At 38.6% G+C, this 20,830-nt stretch overlaps 1 protein-coding gene across 6 annotated transcripts in view; it reads left to right on the forward strand.

Annotated features, from left to right (window-relative positions):
* DGKI (diacylglycerol kinase iota) overlaps positions 1-20,830 on the forward strand; it is a 208,073-nt gene that overhangs the window by 73,821 nt on the left and 113,422 nt on the right. For all 6 annotated transcript variants that reach the window (XM_050324758.1, XM_050324757.1, XM_050324753.1 and 3 more), the window contains exons 2-6: positions 1,607-1,715; positions 11,289-11,384; positions 13,702-13,776; positions 16,267-16,323; positions 17,530-17,595. In XM_050324758.1, the coding sequence (XP_050180715.1) occupies positions 1,607-1,715; positions 11,289-11,384; positions 13,702-13,776; positions 16,267-16,323; positions 17,530-17,595 (403 nt within the window). The remainder of the gene's footprint in view (positions 1-1,606; positions 1,716-11,288; positions 11,385-13,701; positions 13,777-16,266; positions 16,324-17,529; positions 17,596-20,830) is intronic.

Consider the following 20,830-nt stretch of genomic DNA (forward strand, 5'->3'; position numbering starts at 1 on the left):
TGTAAAAAAATGTTTGGAGTTTCTTGTGGTTTATTTCTCTAAGGCCTTAATCCAGTCATTGAGAGGAGTGGCTTACGTTGTACTGATATATTTGGCATAAAATCTTTCTTGTTAAATTGTTCTCTCCTGATGCATTATCAGGTGGTAAAAGTCTTTTCCTTGGTCTTTTTTCTCTGCTGGGTTTCCTGTCAAATGCAAAATATCTCGGAAGAAAACCCTTAATGTCAGTATCTTGCCTACTTTAAAAAGAAAGAGGGCACTGGATGATCAGAGGCTGATGTTAATGTTCTGAGTTGTTTGTGCTACCCATAGGAAGGGGGATTTAAGAGATTCTGATTCAGTTCACTTGGTTTTTCCAGACTCGCACTGAGAGCAGGGAGGCTTCCAAGCTCCTTTACTGCACATATATGTTGCACTGTATATTTTCAGGACAACGAAAAGATTTATTTAGCATATGGCTGACCTGGATTGTCTGCACTGGCTCAATTGACCTTTATTGCCTTGGGACAGTGGTAAGATTAGGAGATGCTATAAATAGCTGTTGCACTGTGGGAGCGGTATCACAAAAATGCACTTTACACAAACAGACTGTCATTTCACTTTGAGGGGGATGTATTTGGCTTACAAAGGGAGATATCTCCCTGAGATGATTTTTGTCCTCTTTTGAATCACTGCAGCTGAAGCTGTGAGATTATTTTGCCCACTGCCATCAGGTTCTAATATATACAATGCAATAACGTTAAGAAGCTTTAGGAAACTGACTGTTCACGTGCTGCTGAGCTTTGTATTGGCAGTGTACTGTGCTTCCACCTTATGGCTCACTGTTGGAGGCGGCTCTGTCAGGGCTGGATGCTCTCTAGGGAGACAGGCAGTGGATATGCCCTCAGTGCTGTGCAGCCAGCATCAGAAGGGTTTCTGGTCACTACCTATGACTTCTGAAGGAGGACACATCTATGCCTTCAGAACTGTGAGATAAAACTGAAATATAAGTGGAAAGAAGCTGTAATACCTTGGGGGATGCTGATAGGATCAAAGAAGATAGTGGTGTATGACACCCCTTCCTGGCAAACTGGTGCTCCCATGTCTTGTTTTACATAGTTGGATGCTGAATGGATGACTTTATCCAGCCTACAAAGTAAAAGCAACAGGTGTTGCATTCTTTGCATAAACTCATATTTCATTCCTCCTATAAAAGGTGTTTGGAATTATGCATAAATTGATTCAACAGATTCAGTTGGTGTGTAAGGAATAGGTGTAATGCATGAGGACTCCACTGAAACGGGCAAACATAACCATATACAGTCCACTGGGCTTGATATTTCAGCTTAGTGCCAGATGAGTAACTGATCTTCATTAAACAGTAATTTCCAGTGATCAGATTACTTTATTCTTTTCCTAAACTGCTTTAGCAGGAGATGGCATTCAAGCACCATTTCACTGAGGCTGAAATGAGATGCTGTGCTACCTCTTCTGATTTCTGGAGAAGGGCGGGGTGGATGTTGGGTAATTATATTGGAGATATATATATATTTATGTATACACTCTATGTATACACTCCATTTATTTATGGTTTTTTTTCTTTTTTTTTTTTCTTTTCAACTTGCAGGAAAGCAATCTCCAGGTCAGGCCTCCAGCACTTGGCTCCTGTACATTCCCTCAACATTGCAGTCTCCAATGGACCAGTGAAGGAACCAAGAGCAGCCTTAGAGTGGACTGTAGGTATTTGGGGTTTTGGCAGTTAATTTGAGGAGTATCTCTAGTCAGTGCTCTCTCCATCCTTGCATCAACATAAGACATTGTGTTGCTATCAGAATTAGTGCTACTCATTAGGAACATGTTTCTATTATGAACTGAAGCACAAGGCAGAGACTTGAAAACTCGTGGGAACTTGAGCAACACAGGACAGAGATGTTCAGATTTTCCATCTTGGAAGCTGCCTGACTACATTTTCTCACTTCCCTCTTGAAAAAGTCTGCCATCAAAGGTTGATCTTATTTTAGCACAGCAGGGTTTTGTTCCTCTGCTCGATGGGCCGAAGTTTAAGGCTAAAGACTCTCGTGAAGGTGGCTGTATCTGTAGAGTAGGTAACTGAAATCTTTGGCTACAATTCTTTGTAGGTGTGGCTAGATTTCTTTTGGGCCCAAGGTGGTGTGTAGACACAGAGGGCATGTTTCCATCCCTTCTACTTTGCTTTTTTTACATTTCTGGGCTGACCACTTCAGGGCTGATCAAAAGTTAAAGCAGATTATTAGGGAAATTGTCCAAATGCCTTTTAAACACTGGCAAGCATGGGTCATCTACCTCCTCCCCAGGAAGCCTTTCTAGGGTCTGACCATGCTCTCTGTTTCCTAATGTCAAGTCCCTGCCTCCTCTGGCACAGCTTTGAACCATCCCCACACACCTTCCACGTGACTGTGCACTGGTACGAGCTAAGAAGGTGAGCTGTAAGCCAGCAGGTCACACAAATGACCCATTTAAAACAAAACATACATCAGATTTTACACTGAGCTACTGGTAAAGAACTTGGTACATTGCAGTACCAAGGCACCAGCCACCCAAGTGGCTTTTAGGTGAAAATAGCTTTTCTTTTGATGAATATGGCTTGTGTTTATCTTTGTTCTCTATACCAAAACTGAATGGCTTTCTAGATTGCTTACTCTCCTTCAACCCCAGCTGTTGCACTCAAAGTTTAAGGGGATGAAATTTTACAGGTTGTGTTGCAGGAAGTTGGATTAGATTCACTATGATGTTCTGCAGTTTGAAAGCTTGTATAGAATCCTCTTAGAAGTGCTTTGGAGAATACCTTGATCTTTCATTCCTGGAAACCCAGGTGCTGATTCAGCAAGGTACCAAAAATGTCTGTTTTGAGTCATCACTGCTGTTTATTACAAATCTGAAGGATCAGTCACATAAGTGGAGAGTTAGGCACATTAGGCTAAATTAAACAACTTTCAAAATTGTACTTAGGAAACCTCTGAACCCCAAGTCCAACAATCACAGCTTGCCCTTTGTCAAAGTCAATTGTCTCCTACTCCTTTTATCAGGTGGTTCCACTTATGATCCCAGTAGATAAATTCTGCTGGATTTGCTATGAGTTGGTAAATATTGATTTAATTTTGTGGGTTTTAATTGTTTGTGTGGTGTTTTTGCACTTTACTTCCTAGCCTATGGTTTAGATTTTTGATCAGTTCCATTTCTTAGCAGTTTACAGCCTCTCAGATTGGTGTTGCTGCTTGACTTCACATTTTATTGGAGAAGGGAGACAACTCTGTGACACACAGGGAAAAGGGACAGGATAGTGAGTGGTAGACATCTGTGGCTGTGAGGAGCCTGAACTGACCAGCTGTGGTAACTGGTAAATGAGAGAAAGGTATTTCTCGAATCTGTGGCACAGTAAAAGAGATAACAGGGAGGTGATTTGGAGATGTAGGGAGGTGATTTGAAGATGTGGGGAGGTTGAAATGGACTAAAATTTTATAACAGGTAGTGAATTTCAATAAAGAAAAAGTCCTAAGTTTTAAATTATTGTATGTCCAAAGTTGTATGTGGTAGAGTGAAAAGATATTTTGATTAAGATGTGTCGGAGCCAGAGAAGAAGTCTTTGTATTTAGTCACTGGAAGGCAGCATTGATCAGTGTGTGTTGCATCCCCATCTATTCCGTCCTGCTCTTCAAGATTTCTGCGGATGATTCTCCAAGGACCCATGATAGGAGATCTTTCCAAAGTCTAAATGATGTAAACATAAATTGTCACTTGACTTAGCAGGGAGGAAACATTTTCTCCTGCAGTCTTCACAGTAATAACTGGAAAGAATTCCCTGGCCATTGCCTTCATTTTTGAGAACTCCTGACAGGTGATTTGTCATTATTGGATGGTCTTGTGAACAGGACACTGATTCAGGGATTGGGGTTTCCATTCTCTGCTCTGTTACTTACCTCGTGAGTGAGCTCAGATGAATTGTTTTGCCTCAGTACATCAGCCACTCTAGCTGTAAAACAGAGGTGATGATTCTCATGTCTCTTAAGACTTTTTACAGAAAAGACAGTATTCTTTATTATTGTTGTTGTTACTATCTATCTTCCCTGAGGTTTCTTTTCTCTACCATAACTGCAAATATCCAGTTTCATCACATTTGTTACACTTAATTCAAGTTAACTTGTAGTTTCGCTGTATAATTTAATGCTATCTTTTCACACCAGGGTGATACAGAATGTATTTTCTGGACTAGGTGATATTATAGCCAGAGGGCAGTGCAAAAAGGAACCAACATAAATGACTGTCCCTGTGATATGTTTACGCATATCCCCTTCTCCCACCCTTGCCCATTTTAGACATCATTCCCATGTGTTAAATAATAAGTAATTCTATACCAGATTCTCAAGTAAGTACAGGCTGAGCCACCTCATACAGTGCCTGTGTACCCCTGAGGATCTAGGTCTTTGTGTATTTTTCTACTGCCATTTGCTACAAAGAAATATTACCACAGGTTAGAACACAAAGTCCTCCTCTAATTTCCTTTTAAGTACTGCCTTCTAGCTCTTGCTTCCTTTGGTGCCTACAAAAATATTGACATCCACTAGGATACTAATGTGCTGAACTTCCCACTACTCAGAAATACATCTTTTTGTTTTGTTTTGTTTGCTTGTTCATACTGCATTTTTCTGTTAATGCCCATTTCTTGTCTTCTCCCATGACACGATGACTTAGAACCCTAGTTATAGTCCATAAGAGGCATTTGAAAATATTCAACTTCCATTCTTGGAGGTCAATAAAACAACTTGACTGATCCATCCTTTGTGTTCTGTGAATGCACAGTCAGAGTTCTCTGGGTACAAGTTGAATGTTTATTATAACCTTGTACCATACATTATATGTATAAAAGGCAAAGCCAAAAATCTTATAGATCCTAACAAAACCAGAAAACTCTGTGTTGGAGTAGAAGTTGAAAAGTGGCATTTAGCAAGGTGTGGAATCAGGCTTAGCTTAGGAGGGTTGTAGAAGGCAGCACCCGATTCCACACAGATGGAGCAAGGAAAGCCAGACCTCATCTAGGGTAGAATCTAAAAGGAAGGGGAAGAGCAACAAGAATGGTTTCTGTAGGTATATCCACAGTAGTAAGAACGATAGCAAAAATCTTTGATGGCTGCTGAACGGGGTAGGAAATGTGGTGAGGATGATCAGGTTAGGGAATACTTAGACTGAATATACAGAAGTCCATGGGACCTGATGAGATGCACACAAAAGGGCTGAGGGAGCTGGCTGATATCACTGCAAGGACAGTCTGTTGTCTTTGAAAGGTCATGATGGTCAGAGCATGTTCCTGAGGACTGCAACAAAGCAAATGTTAATCCTGCCTTCGAGAAGGACAAGGAGGATCCGGGAACTCTGTACTGATCAGCCTTGCCCTGATTTCCTGTGAATGTGATGGAGCAAATCCTTCTGGAAGTAATTTCCAAAAATACTAAGAATAAGAAGTGATTGAGAGTAGTCAGCATTGAGTTATGGAGGGGACATCATGCCTGACCAACCTAACAGACCTCTATAATTAAATCACTAACTTGATAGATGAGGGGAGAGCAATGGCTGTTGACTTTTGCAGGGTTTTTGACATTATCTTCCATAACATCCTTGTGGAAAAACTGATGAGGTATGGGCTAGATAAATAGACAGTGAGGTGACCTATACCAGTGAGGTATTTATAATAAGTGAATGGGACTTTGCAATGAGTCTGTTGCATTATATTCTGTGTCTGTTTGGCATTAATTGGCATTAAGTTCTGCCCACTTACTTTCATGGGCAGTAGGTGTTTGGAAGTGCCTAGTGATGTATTACAGTTTGGATAATTAATGTGTGTGCTAATGAAGTAATACATGTTTTGCATATGATGAAACAGTTCCCTCAATCTAGATAAATTTATTTTCTCCATGAATGGTTTGGCTTCTGCATCATAAGTTCCTAAATGCTATACTAACTTTTACACTGAAGGATACCTCCCTGATATTGGAGTGTCTGCAAGACCATGTTTTATAATTGGGAACTGAGTATTCAGTTGAAAAGGGATGTACATTATCAGATCACTCCTGAGAAAAGGAGATCCCTGGGATATGGGTGTTCCATTAGTCACATAAAAACATGTAGAGGTGGTAAGAATTCTAGTTCTGTGTAAGTAAGTTGTGATGAGTGCAAGCTGCGTGCATACTTAAAGATGGTTGAATTTTTTTGTGTGGATGAAATGCACTGTGTTCTGGATAAGTAGTTCTACTTTGCCTTTTATTTTTCATGAAGATTTGAGAATATTCTTTCTAGAGAGGTCTAAACAGAAAAAAAGGTCTGTCGTATTTCAAAATGGTGGCCTTTAATTTTTCCAGTGGTTTTGAGGACAAAGTAATATTGCAGAAGGGGCCCTACTTGAAAATAAGTGGTTTTTCCATTGTTGAAGGGAAGCTGTTATCAGACAAAATAATGGTTCATGAGAACACAGGGAATCATCATGTCAGTTGATAGCATCTGGACATTGCTCGTCCATGAAGACAAATGATGTTATTCTGCTTCTGTATAGAGATGATCTCTTGGATGGTGGTTGTGAGGATCTCAAAAGCTCAGAAGAGAATACAGGGCAATTCATGGAGAGGTGTTGGTGAGGGAAGGGAGAAGGGCAGAAAAAGGAAGAGAATGGGGTGAACCAAGACCTAGAAACTGAACTCCCAAAAATTCTGAAAGTTGCAGCCTACATATTTTTATGTTTTTTTGAAGTAACATTGTAATACCATAAGTCTGTGCTGTTTTATTTTATTCTATGTCCATGTATTACATTTGTAACAATTAAAGAATAGGTGACTTCTACATGAAAAATATAACCAAATCAAAATTTATTAAGGTGGAGTTAAAATTAAGAATATATATGGACAGAAAAACATTCAAGAAATTGTTGCTCTTTGTAACATGAGTTATTACAAAGTCTGGAATTTCAGAGTTAAGGTTGAAACACAAGCCAAACATGACAAAAAGATATTTGGGGAAAACACATGCAAACAAATTTGTTTCTGCTCAATAGTCATCTCAGAAAGAAAAGGGCTAAAGCTAATAATTTTTACTTACAAATATGTTTAATTAAGTTTAGATTGACGAGCACTACTTTTATACTAATCATAAGTATCACTCAAATGCTTATTTCCAAGAAGATTAATCTCTGTTGCTGGAGTGCTAGCAAAGGGAAAATTTCCTTAATGGCTTATTTTAGAAATCTGTCATATAATGTTTTGCAGAACATCAGTCATGGCAGGAGTGGAGGAGAGCTCCATTCTTCCTGTTACAATTGGAGTTATGACTCTTTTGAACCAGAAGTTTGGGCTGACTGGTTTATTTGTTTGCCTGAATAGCTACAGCTGCTTGACATGGCAAATTACAACAGTCAGGTCTATCTGCAGTGGTTTTGAAACCATGCTGACTGCAGCCTGAAGAGCAGTAAGGTATGGAGATACTTGAGGGCTTTAGAAAAATGGTAACTCATGCTCTGTCATTTAACTGTGCTGGAGCACTTGAAGAAACCCAGTTGAATTAGTGAAATGTGCACAGCAAGTTATGAACACGTGCAGGTAATTACATCGTTCCCAAAACTCCTAGTCCTTGAATTCTTATTTCCACTTCACGGGGGATTGTGGGTGGGTGTTGTTTCATATGCAAGCAATCTTTGCTGTACTGAAACTATTTTTGTTTGCTATTAAGGTGGTAACAGATCAGGAGCAATCAAATGAGAGGTCTCCATCTGGGGGAGCATATTGAGTTCGTGTGTCCCCTGTGAGGCAGGCTGCATCTGCCAGGAAAGCACTGCTGTCTCCGCTTCAGTGAGCAGGGGCTCTTTTTCTTCCCAGGGCACTGAGTTCACACACTTGTGAAGGCTGGGAAGCCAGGCGAGGAAAGAGAGTTCCCACTTTTCTTTTTAACACCAGAATATTAGGCCACAGTCATTTCTGTTTTACCCACAATGATGGATAAAATCCATTTTCACATAGCAAGTCAAAGCAAAACACGTCAGCCTGAAAGCATGATTTGACAGGTCAGCTAAGCTGCCCTAACACTGAGCTGGTACCAAAAGCATCAGTTCCACTGAACACATCTTTAACCCACCCCTCCTTGCGTCAGATGCAGCAGTTATGTGGTCACAGGGTGGATAATTTTGTGTAGCTGATTTGGTAGATAAGGTGTCTGTTTCTTTCCATCAGCTGAACTGATTCTGTGTGTAGCTTTACAGCCACCAGGTTTGGCATGAGGAAAATGGCAAGAACATGAGACTGAGGTTGTGGGTTCAGGGACAGAAAGAGAACGACTGCTTCTTTAGAAGCCATTAACTCCTAAAGCCAACATACACACATCAAGTAAAAAATAAACCAAACTGGCAAATTTTTTATGGGAAAAAAAAAAGTCTGTCTTAAAATATACAAGTGATGACTTTACTGGTGTTTAGCTTTGTGTTAAACAGGAGATCATACTAGAGGTGATCCCAGGGACCCCTGTCAGCTTATATGGAAGAAGAGTACCCTTTTGTCCATCATGCTGTGGAATTCTGCCTGTAAATTTTGCAGCAGAAAATACTGTTTTGTTGAAGTCAAAGTTCTTCATAGAAATGTATTGATTTTTGTAAAAAAATTGTCAGAATTGAATGAAAAATCTGGTTTAGGAAAGGTCAAAGCATTTTCTTTTGACTATATTATCTTGATTTTCATATGTGGCAGCAGAACATCTCGTCGTATAAATGACAGAGCCCTGTAAAATTTAAAACAGCAAAGCTCAAATAATTCCCTTTGATCTTATTGAGATAAATGAATAGACAGGAAAAGATTTTTGAGGGAGGGCATTTCATCTTGGGAAGTCTCAACTTTTGCTCTGATTCATGTTAAAAGATTTGTCCAATGTCAGTTTGCTGGAGTTGAAATGGTGAGTTTTTACACACAGTGATGTGACAGTAAGTATCTGGAGGTATGCCCCTTATAGCAGGTGAGGTTATTTATATTTTTGTTACCTAGCAGTGTCAGAACTCTATCATAGCATGAACTACAAAGTTCATCCTTGTAGACTACTTCCTAATTTTATTTACATGGTGATGTAAAGTTAGACATGTAAATCTATGATACAGTCTGGAACAATAGAAAACAACCTCAATCAGTCTAAACTAGGTTATGGAAATAGGCCACTTCATCTTTAGAAATCCTGATGGCAAGTTATGTGGAAGTTGTCCCAATGAAGGGGTGTTTCATGCTTTTAAAGTAATTTTAATTCCTCATTTAAAATTATGTTCCAGGAGCTGTGTGCTTTCTCACTTAGCTTTCGGAGTTGATCCTTCCTAAACATCTTTTACAATCTACAAAATTTACCTCTGAGTTTTAATGTTTTGCACTGTTCTGTCAGCAGAGAACATGCTCAGGTCAAGCACTCTTTGATGAGCTCATATCCTGCTGCCTTGGTCCTCTTGTCTCACTCCTCAAGAGCTAGAGAGGATGTTAATATGTTGGGCAATACTGTGGGCATAGTAATTTTATCAGTGTGTGATTAGGCCTTCATGGTGTGCTGTAAATCCAAGATAGTTCTTGGCAGAGAAAATAGCTGTAATACAAGGATAAATATGAGCGAAAGTGTTCACAGTCTGAGTAATTTGCCCTCTAAGAAAGGCTTGAAGAATTTTTTAACCTAGTACAAGTTCTTAGAAGCTGTTTTGCATCATAAAAGTGTTGAAAAGTCCTGCCTAAATTATTGTGCTCTGATCTGTAGAGTTTAGGAAACTCTCTGTCCCAGGGGGTCTACAGTTCAAGTGGATAGGCAGACAAAAAGATGAGAAGAAATGGAGGTAAAGAACATTGTGCCATCAAATGAAGATTAATCAGGGTGCAATGGCAGTAGATTGGAATCCCAGTCTCACTCTTACCTGGGCCCTTGTGCTAAGGGATGATACTGAGTCTGACACCAATGGGATTATTTCTGATGAAGTTAGAAGAGCTGGAGACAGATAGACCTCTCATTAGGAATAAAACTCAATATTGGTCTTGTCCTCTTAGTTTATTTGAAGTGAACATCACAACTGTGGTAGAACCCTGTCCAGACTTGCATAGGTCCTGGCTATTGTGGATGCTCTCATACTCTAGACAACAAAGAATTTTTCCACTTCTGCTTTTCTCCATTACCTAAGAAAAGCACACGGCAAGAGAAGTTTTCTCATTTTATCACTTGGAAATTGTCAGTGGTGTTTTAAATAAATTATTTTATCCAAGATGGCTATTTCAGAGCATCCTGCTGTCGGACGCCATCTGTTTGGTAAGCGTCATCATTTGTGACTTCTGCAGTGTGGGAACCAAATGTCAGACTGTCAAAGCATTTTCTATCGTGCTCTAATTCTAGCTGAACAGAAATCCTATTTATTCACTTTGCTCAAGTAGTGTACAGTAGACTTCTAGGCTTTTTAGTCATGCCAGGATTACAGTCAAGTGAAAACCATGGTCTATCTACAACAAAATTTCCTTAGAACAAGAATTTTTACAGAATTAAGGTACAAATTGGATCAAATGAGGCTGTCAATGCAAAATCAGATATTACCCAGTTGATCACTCCTACCTGTTAGTGTGCTAGGTAGATTCTTTTTTGAGAGTGTTCTCAGTTGAATGAATTGTTCTTTCACATATAGAGTCTAGTCTCTCCTGGTGGCCTAATGTTTTGTTGATGTATTCACAAACATAGTGTTGATCCAGCCATTTTAAAGAAAGCATTTTCCCTCATCTAAATTATCCCATCCTCCTAAAGCTGTAGTCGTTATGTTATTTTTCACTCTTGGGCCCAGTTCTCAAATTTTTTGGCCTCTCCAGCTGAAAGTGCAGTAGCTGTGTTTTCATTTCATCTCTCTTGATTTTCTGTTTCTTTAAAATTCTGCGTATATCTCATGCTTATGAAATCTAAATTACCAATTAAACTATGCAGCATGTGGGAAGAATATCAGTAAAGTTTCACTGAACAGTGCACAAAAATACTTTGGTTTCAATTGGTGACACATCGTTGTATTGTCAGCATCCTTTAAGCAGGGGTGGTCAGCCAGGTAGTACTGTTATGTGCTCTGGCTTTGTGTTGTAGAAAACCAAAACAACACCTAATGGTGTGGTGGTTGTTTTTCATTTGTTTTTTTCTAGTTTATTTTAGTTTTCAAAATTTGTGTGCAAATCAGACCTTTTTTTTTTTTTTTTTTCCTTCCCCCCTGATACTCACATGGCTGAATTTCACAAAACAGATTAACAATCATCTTTCCTCAGGAAAATGCTGTGAATGGAGAGCATCTGTGGCTAGAGACAAATGTTTCTGGGGACCTCTGCTACCTGGGGGAGGAAAGCTGCCAAGTCAAATTCTCAGTGAGTTATTTTCAGATTTCTTTTTCTCTTTCTGAGGTAACAAGCCTAACTTCAGATTGATGCAGTACTCAGTGGCTTGGGAGTTTGAATTGTTTTCCTGTGTTGCAGGAGGAATACCAAAGGGGGAAAAGGCTGCTGTTAGAGATTTCATTGCTTGGGGAAAAAAGCCCAAAACAATTTTAAGTGACCCAGATTATTTACACAGTGGGAGTGTATGTAATGAGCAGCTTTATTAACATGGTAAGGGAAAAAAAGTTAGAATATCAAGATGTTCAGAAACGTTCAAAGCAACCAGTCTATTTTACACAAACATATACACAAATATATCACTTATTGCAGTCTCTGAGAGTACGATCTGATCAAATTTTTGTGATTTTAATCACTGTGAGGATTTGAACTGAACTTTCCAAACTCCTGAGTGCACTCACCAGCAATGAGTGAACTCATATTTGAGTGTTTGCCTCCTCTATTCGAGAATATTCAAGATTAGCCATCTCCTGTTGAAGCTTTTCTACTGTGTATGAAAAGGTTTCATGGGACTGATCTCAAACCTATGTGTGTCTCTCCTTTGACTGGTGAGTCACTGTTACACTTCCAATCTCCTTTGAGGGCACTTCCCTTAGTGTTTCAGTTAAATTGCTTCACCAAAAGAGAAGATAAAAACCCAATCTCCTTTATTTTGGTATTTGGGAAGCCATCATCTTTTTGCTTTTGTTTTAAAAAATCCACACTTCAGAGAATTTAATTCAAATCCAAGCATTTTGATTCACTAACCACCCCTAGTTTTTGGGGCACTTTTGATCCAAAATATCAGTGCTTTCCATTGCACAAATTTAATATCCATCTCCTAAAACTTCTCAAGTGAAATGGTTACTTTATGGCATATAGCATTAAGGCCAAGCCTGAGAAGTTTATGCCTCCTTCAGAATACCGAGGCAAAGTCCCAACAAACTGCTGATTGTTGGTAATCAAGGGAAATGTCACTGCATGTTTGCCCTGCGCTTTCATTGATGCTGAGGCACTGGGATTTGGTGAAAGCTGGAGACAGGATTTTTTTGGTTGAGTGGACCTTTGGTATGCTGATTCCGATGTTCTTAATAGAAGTTTGTCTTTTCTAAAACCAAGTAACTGGTTCCTCATGATTTGGCTCATTGAAAGCACAGTGGAAATTTAGTAATATATTGCATATGATTTGCAAGGCTGTGTCTTGTCTTCTCTGTGAACACAGAGATAATAAACATGAAATTATCAATTCCCAAAACATGTGAAAGCTTAACCTGCTATACAGTGTCATGGTTCTTCAGGTGAAACATTATAACACCCCTCCACATACACGTAAACATGTACAGTTAGGGTGTATCTGGATAATTATGAGAATCAGTAAAATTGCTATAATTATTCCATAATGTGAGCTGAAGCTGTGTTCCCTGTTCCTTCTTGAGCTTATTTAAAATAATTAGAAAATTCTAAAGAAATAATTTATTAGAGATTTAAATGGACATGCATAAATTGAATGCAAAAATCTGAAGAAATTGCAACTTACTGTGTATTTATAAATCTTCTGTCCCTAAAGCACAAGTCTGTAAGTTAAGTTTCTATGAAAATTAATTCCATCTGGTTAATTAAATTGAGTTTGTGGAAGTAAAATAAGTCAATATATTCTCTCTTCTGGATGCATTCTCTTGCCTTTGATATGCCTTGGCCCAGGGGAATCAATGGAAATTATTTTAAAAGCCCTACTGAAATTAATAAAACTAACCAGCATAATTGAGAATTTTGTCCCTGCTGTAACATATCATAAGCATTTAACAGCATTCTCTGAGAATTTTATCATTCTCTGCTAAATGACCCAAGTACCCACATATTTTTCTTCAAGTCAGTGGCCAGACCTATCAAATTAAATATTATATGATAAGCATGAAGTGGATGATTGGAGTTCTCTGATTTGCATGTATAATTTTTCACCTCTTTTCACTGGCTCTGCTCATCATCTTCCTAGGATGCTGCTCTTTATAGTGATGCTCTGCAGTGTTAACAACCTGATCTGCTACCCAAAGGGAAATTTTTACTTCTAGTTCACAAGCTGGAGAACTGTGGCTGTCTTTTTCACAAAGTTCAGTTTTTAACTGGAAGAGCTTCAGACCTATTTATTTATTTATTTCCTCACTTGTCGGTACACAGCAGAGAGCACCAAGAGAGCAAAAAAAAAAAAGTATGTTGCATAAGGAGAGAAACATCTCCTGTTTCACAGCTAACTTTCTTTTCCCCTCCTGGGAATACCGCACCTCCATGCTCACGTCTCCCTTTCCTCTTGCAGAAATCTGCTCTGCGGAGGAAGTGTGCTGCCTGCAAGATTGTGGTCCACAACGCCTGCATGGAGCAGTTAGAGAAGGTAAGACATTGCCATCTTCTGGAGCCTGCCATAGCCAACACTCTTTTAATTCTTTTTTTCTGAGGTTTCAGCCTGGAAAACACTATATGCCAAATGAAGTTTTCAAAGCTGTTTTAACAACGCACTTTTTTAAAAAAAGAGTTGACTTAAAATTCCAGCTTTTTTTTTTTTTTTTTTTTTTTTGTTAAAGTGTGTTTCTTTGAACCCCCCTGAACCATAAAACCCCCCAAAACAACAAAATGAGAAAACAAACCAAGAAGAAAAATTGCAGAATGTTTTCACAGTTTTAGTGTTAAAAAAAATAAATTCCCCCTACTTCTAGATTAAAAATTGAAGCTAGAAAATTGAGCATCGTGTCATGTACAGAATTGGTCTTTCAGAATTTCCCAACTAAAGCCAGTATAATTTATTGTATGACAGCTATATTTATTATGAGCAATGTTGCATAAGATGCTACTGTAAATGTTTTCCCCTGTATTTACTAGATTATAGTGTTTACTCTTCAAAACTTCTGAAATTAAATTCTTGTCTGTTAAATGGAAAACATCAACCCTTTCCTTTACAGTGTCATTATTTCTGTTACCATCTCTTCTCATCTGCTTCTCATTTCCTTCAAGGATCCCTCATCACACCCAAGCTTCTACAGAATATCTATCACTGACCTCAGTCTTCCTATCAGCGATTTGTCTTCATTATGACTAACTGGAAATGGTCTAAAGAAATCTCCTCCCACCATTTTCATTCCTGGTGTGATATGTGTAAAGAAATATGTGTGGGAATTGCCCCATCACTTTCATTAGACATTAATTTTCAGTCCTATATGTTTAGCTATGTTGTTCTTCAAAAAAGAAACTGATGCATAACAAATCTATAGCAGCAACTCTTTGGAAAGGGTTTTTTTCCTTTCCAAGTGCTTGGACTCATGTTGACAAATGCCACAGTGATTGTCATAGTTGGAGAGGTACCACTTCCACCCCCGATGCTTTTATCCCCAGTCAAATTAACATTAGCACATGCTTTCAGCACAAAATGTTACCAGTGAATTTTTCATGACTTCCTCCATCAGCAGCAGTGCTGAGTCTCCATAGTCCAGTGAGCTGGTGGCATTGCCAGCCAGAGCAAATGAGCACTTAGGTAAAACCCGAAGAGAAGTTGAGCTTGTTTATGACATTTTGGAGATCATGAAATCCACTTCTTGGCAGAGGGTTGTTGTAAAGTCTGCATCCCTCTTAAACTCTGTGGAGTTTAAAACTCGTACATGAGTCTTCTTCTTGGCCCTTTCTGCAAAGGTGCAAGTTGTAAGCAAAATAAATATAAATACAAGATGGGTGTCTTTCCAGCCTGCCATGATTGAGCAATGAAACAGCAAATTGCAATTCCAGGTGAAGAGCAATGAAAGAAGAATAATATAACAATGTCTTTCATTTCTTTTTAAGTAACAGGTATTTTGTTTGCTTCTTTTTTTGAAGGCTTTAGGTTTTGTTGGTTTGTTTTTGTTTGTTTTTTTTTTCTCCCGAGAGCTATTATTTTGAACGGCATTATTAAATGAGGGAAGAACTTATTTATCTGGGGAGAGTTGTATTTAAATTTGGAGAAACTTGATCCTTCTACCTTCGTAAGAGGAGCATAGCTGTGCATTATTCCTAAATGTTTTATTCTTTGAAGGATAGTCCACTTAAGCTTGAATCTATTTCATCTAGTACATCCTTACTTCATGTATCCTCTGGTCTTTTCCAAGGCCTCTCTCAAGTATTTTTTTTTTTCTTTCTACATCCTCTCCGTTCTACTCTTACTTCTATTGATTTTCTTTTCTCAAAATTTTTCTTTCTTTTTTGTAGGACTTCTTTCTTGTTTAATAAATGCTTTTTTTCCCTCCACCTTTCTAAAAATGTTTTCCATTCATGGAAGCTCCTGTTGTCCTCTTTGTCTTTCCCATCTGAAGCTGGCAATACCACTGCACGAGGCAGTACAATGCTCCCCAAATGGTTTGTGGTTGGGGAGGTGGATGAAAGCATCCTGATCTAATGAAAAGGTAGAAATTTATGGTAATTTCTATGGTTCTTTATCTGAATGATGACTTCTCTACAGATTTTGTTTATGAAGACATAAAGACGGGATGTGCAAAAAGGTCTCACAGAGTTAGATTTCTAGCATCTACTGACTTTTGAGATCTCAGCTGAAGTTTGCATTTGAAAAACAAAACAGAAGCAGCTTCCTTCTAGAGGGAGGAGGTGGTTTCAATAGTTGAACTGGGCAGGCAGCAATAGCACTAGTGAAGATGAGGGCTGTGTAGAGGTCTAGGAAGGAGAATTAATACGACATAAGAAGAGATATTTTTTTCTGAGATCCAGGTTAGTTACTCTTTTTCACCTAGTGAAGCTAATATTTTAATAGATAATAAATATTTCGGAAACCTGACCTAGATAAAAATGCTGGAGTAAATTATGTCTCAACTCACTTGAAGTTCTAACAGTTTTATTTCAATTCCAGATTAATTTTCGCTGCAAACCAACTTTCCGAGAAGGAGGATCCAGATCTCCAAGAGAGGTAAGTAATGGAAAAATGATGATCACTTTTCATTTTTCATGTGTGCTGATCCACCTAGCATGGAGCTGCTGAAATGCTTTTAGATTCAGAGGAGTTTTACACGATGGTTCCCAATGGAACATGTTCTCCTCTCCAGAATAAATGTGAAATGAACTCTAGCTGAAGAACTGCATTACTAGCACTGACCGAAACCATTTCATCTTTTTGTTCTCTTTTTTTCCATTCATTCAGCTAGTCTGTCTTTTTCCTTTTTTTGGTAGCATTTTTTTTTCTTACTGGCATTTTAAATTTTTTTTCTTTATTTCCCTCTCCTTTCTCTTGCTCTCCCTTTGTCTTTGTTTTTTTTTTTTCCTTCTTCTAGAAGTACCTCAAACATAAAATCAGACATTCAAAAACTTCATGACTTACATCCCACCACTGTATGAATTCAGTTTCTTTGAAGGTGTTGAAGGTGTTTATAGTTATTACTGATATAATTTTAGATCTGTCTTACATAGTTAAATGCCAGTGTTTCAAAAACACTTCTCAATTGTTGCAGATGATTTGGTGGCCAGCTTGCTCTAGCAGAGATAACTCAATTCCCAGTCACACTGGCAGTTCAGTGTTGGCTGGAATAACAGTGTGGTGCAGGCAGACCTCTTCTAGCCCTTACCTGTGCAGAAGCAGTGCCACAGTCCTGCCCATCCCCCATCTCTTGCTCACCTCTTGCTGCCATCCAGGATGTAAATAGTCCAAACAGGGAGAAAAGACTGCTTCAAGGATTTCCTCACCTCTTTTCCTTCTTTTTCATTACCTTATGATATTTTATGCATTATAGGACTGTATTTCCAAGCAGAAGAGCGTGGGGCCCTGCTTTGTGGCGGAACACAGCAGTGTTTGGGCACTTCTGTGTACTCTGTGTTTAGGTGATAATTATCTCTGCGTCATGTAATGAACTTCCTTCTCATTGTGGAAGAATACTGAGAAAGTAGTTCTGGCCTCATTTCAACACAGATAAAGAAAACACCACCTTATCCTTATTCCTCCCACAGTTTTGGTGGTTTTTGAGGTTTCCTGCAGTGAGTGCTGCATTTTGCTCCTGGAATTACTGCACTGGCTGAAAGGACTTTTGCTTTGGTATCTGTAAACCAGTGTCACACAGATAGTACTGTTGATTGCAAGGTGCCAAGGCTTCCTGTAACATATCTTTGTGTCCCTGTTTTGCAGAACTTTGTCCGACATCACTGGGTGCACAGGCGGAGGCAGGAGGGGAAATGCAAGCAGTGTGGAAAGGTAAGACTTGCAGCACAGCCCAAGTGCGACACAGAGCACTGTGGAAATCAGGGCAGCCAGTAGGTCCTTCTAGTCACGGAATTTTTTTTCCTATCACAAACACTTGGCCTATTTTAATGGCTAATGACAAGCTTGAGATGTTGAGCAATAAGAGCCCTGATTCCCATGAGGGAAGAGAAAGGCAGCTGCATCTGCAGGAATGAGCACATCGTGTGTCCTGGGAGGTTGTGCTGCACCAGCTGCTGAAAATGATTAGGAAGAAGGCTGTGGCTCCTTGAGCTTCTTTCTTTGTTAAGCTAACCTGGTGCTAATATGGTGTTCTTCCAGTGCTGTCCTCTGTGCCAAAATTGTGATGGCCTGTTTTTTAGGCTTCTGGGAAAAGAAAGGCTGTTGCTTTATTTCTACCCCAGCAGATTCTAAGATTTGTGAGACTGTTTCATGTTTGCTCTGCTGCATAGATCGTAAAAGTTTATTTCTAAAAGGCTATAAAAGCAGGAAGAAACATCTTAGCTACTGAAGACCATTATTCTGAAATATTATGAGCCCCTGAAATATATTGAGAGATATTTAAAAATTAAATTAACACAGGGATTTAATTTCCTTTCTCTAGCACTCTATTATACTTTTGCCTCCCTCTTACCAACTAGTAAGGAAGTCTGTGGCTCATCTCCATGGCACAGCATTTAAGTTTGAGGAAAATTTGTATGTAGATTTCTATCTAGATATTTGCACAGATTGTCAGCTAGCAGCTGCAATAAGACACGCAATAAAAATGTCTGTAGCATGGGAACAGTGCAGCAAGGCAGTTTACATACACAATTGTTATGGTATGACTTTGCCTTCTTTCTGTGCTTTTTTGGCCTGAATCTCCACTACAGGCATTAGGAGTTGATTTTGCAATGGGAGTACTTACTGGCTGTCACACCAAATCGTGTGCTGGGTATGTTCACCTGGGTAACCTTGGCTGATATAGAATAGTATAATCATTAAGGCTGGAAGAGACCTTTAAGGTCCTCAAGTCCAACCATCAAATGGAGAATATGGAGAAGTTCAGAAGAAATCTGTTTTCCCCTTAAATGAGACATGTTCAGTTAAAACTAACATGGGTATATTGTAGTAGAGTTGTTCTTTGTCAAGAAACAGAAGGAATTAGAAAAAATTATAACAAAAAACATCCATTATACTTATTGGCCAAGTAGTCTGTCTTTGTGCTCTGCTATGACATTTCTTAAACATCTGAGTAAGAATCACCTTTATTATTCTCTTGTCATGCGAGAAAAGGGAAACTGTCATTGAAACAGAATGGCAGTAGATTTAAAGCAATAAAAGAAAGTATTTTTCGTGGAATACCTAAGGATTCTGGTTGATCTCAGTGTTGTGTAATAGTCCTATGTCATACCTGGAATGGGATGATTAATTATTTTAATGATCATTAATAACTGTTGAAGTTTTTAGGATATACCCTTCTCATGCTTCAAATCATAAGCAAGTGGATAGGAATTAATGCACCCCAATATTCTTAGCTTTGTGGCTTTATATTTTGTGTGCCGTGCCTGACACTTCCTGGTGTCTGATAGTGTTCCACCTTAGATCAGAAGTGCAGTTTGGAAGAAATTATCCTGATTATCCTCATGGCATCCTTATGATGGTTCACATATGGGGCAGTCTTGCAACAAATGAACTGAACTCCTTTTAGATTAACCAAATTGAAAGTTTATTCTGCTGTTAGTAATGGACATTGAGTCCACAGGACCAGACTACAGCTAGTCCAAAGTAAAATTATTTGAAATTATTTGAAAATCCTTGTGTATAATGTTCTCAGTACCAACAGAGCCTGTGCTATCACTGTTACCCATCACTTGCTAGTGTAGATACAGCTTATATGGGCTCGTTTAGGCTTTGGTTTTTCCTATTCTTCTTCCCAGTGGTGATTTCACTGATTTACTGCTAAAGTACTATATGGAGAAATAGGCAAAAAAAAAAAAAAAAGTGCAGTGTAACCAAACAATTTCTGTCTTTCTTTCAACTTGCTGTGAAGATTCCCTCTTTTTTTTTTTTTGTTTTGTTTTGTTTGTTTGTTTTGTTTGTTTGTTTTTTGTTTTGTTTTGTTTTGAAACTGGAGACTGCAATAGAGGAATGGACAGATCTCTTAAAAAGCACCACTGAGCCCAGTGCAACAATGGCTTAATATGAAAAGGAATACAATGGAGCAGGTGTTTAATTATGGAACCTCAAAACAGTCTCCTGAACCCTAAAGATTTCTGTCTCATAAATTTCCAGAAATCATGCCTTTATGGTTATGTTATAGCCTATGATAATTTTCTTTCCTGGGATCGTACCTAGTTCAACCTTGAGTTCTGGTGAAGTTGTAGCATTTACAACATCCTTTAACAATAATTTCCTGAATTTGACTATATGCTATGAGAATAACTACATTTTGGTTGTTTCAAACCTGTCAGGTATTAGTTTTTTTCCTCATGCTCCATAGCTGTTGTGTTGGAAGAGATGATAAATAAATCCTCCCAAACTGTGTCCTCCACATCATTCATGAGACTTAAGAATTCATTTTTTCTCTAGAAGACATGAAAATGGATAGTTTTGTAGCTGTTAGCTGTTTATTACCTGGGATCATCAGAGAAATCTTTATATAATTTGACATAAGAATGTTCAGACCATGTGGTCCAGCATCCATTTCATAACTGAGTGCAGTAATAGAAGCTTAAGGATGAATGCAAAGGATTTTTTCTTTGTATACTTCCAGTTAGTAGTGGTTTAGGGATTTTCTGAGACTTAGAACACATCTTAGACCATCATGCTAAACAAGTGATGTATTTCTTTGACCTTCTGTGGTGTCCAAAGTAGTGTGTCCTCTGTATACATGCAGTGTGTTTCTGCAGTGTCTCTCAGTTACTGGTCCCTTTACAGGCTTGATGTAGAGCTTCATGTTTTCCTGTATCTAAGGGTAGAACTGAAACTTCCAGTACCTGAAAGGCAACTTCAGTTCTTTGTTTTTTTTAGCAGAGATCGCCATCCAAGTGCTTCTGTTGTAGTCTGTATTCAAGTTGTAATAATACCTGACTCTCCTACAGCAATGTTGCATTAGGATGTCTGTAAGAGCCTTAAAAAGACAATAAATATTGTAGGAAAATACTTGCAAAAAATATTACTAGCCCTAGCACTAGTGTGAAAATAGTCTTTAATGATAAATACTTTTGAGAATATAACCAAAACATAT

The sequence above is a fragment of the Myiozetetes cayanensis genome, unplaced genomic scaffold (assembly GCF_022539395.1).
Source record: "Myiozetetes cayanensis isolate MyiCay16 unplaced genomic scaffold, myiCay2020 scf3, whole genome shotgun sequence".
Lineage (NCBI taxonomy): Eukaryota > Metazoa > Chordata > Aves > Passeriformes > Tyrannidae > Myiozetetes > Myiozetetes cayanensis.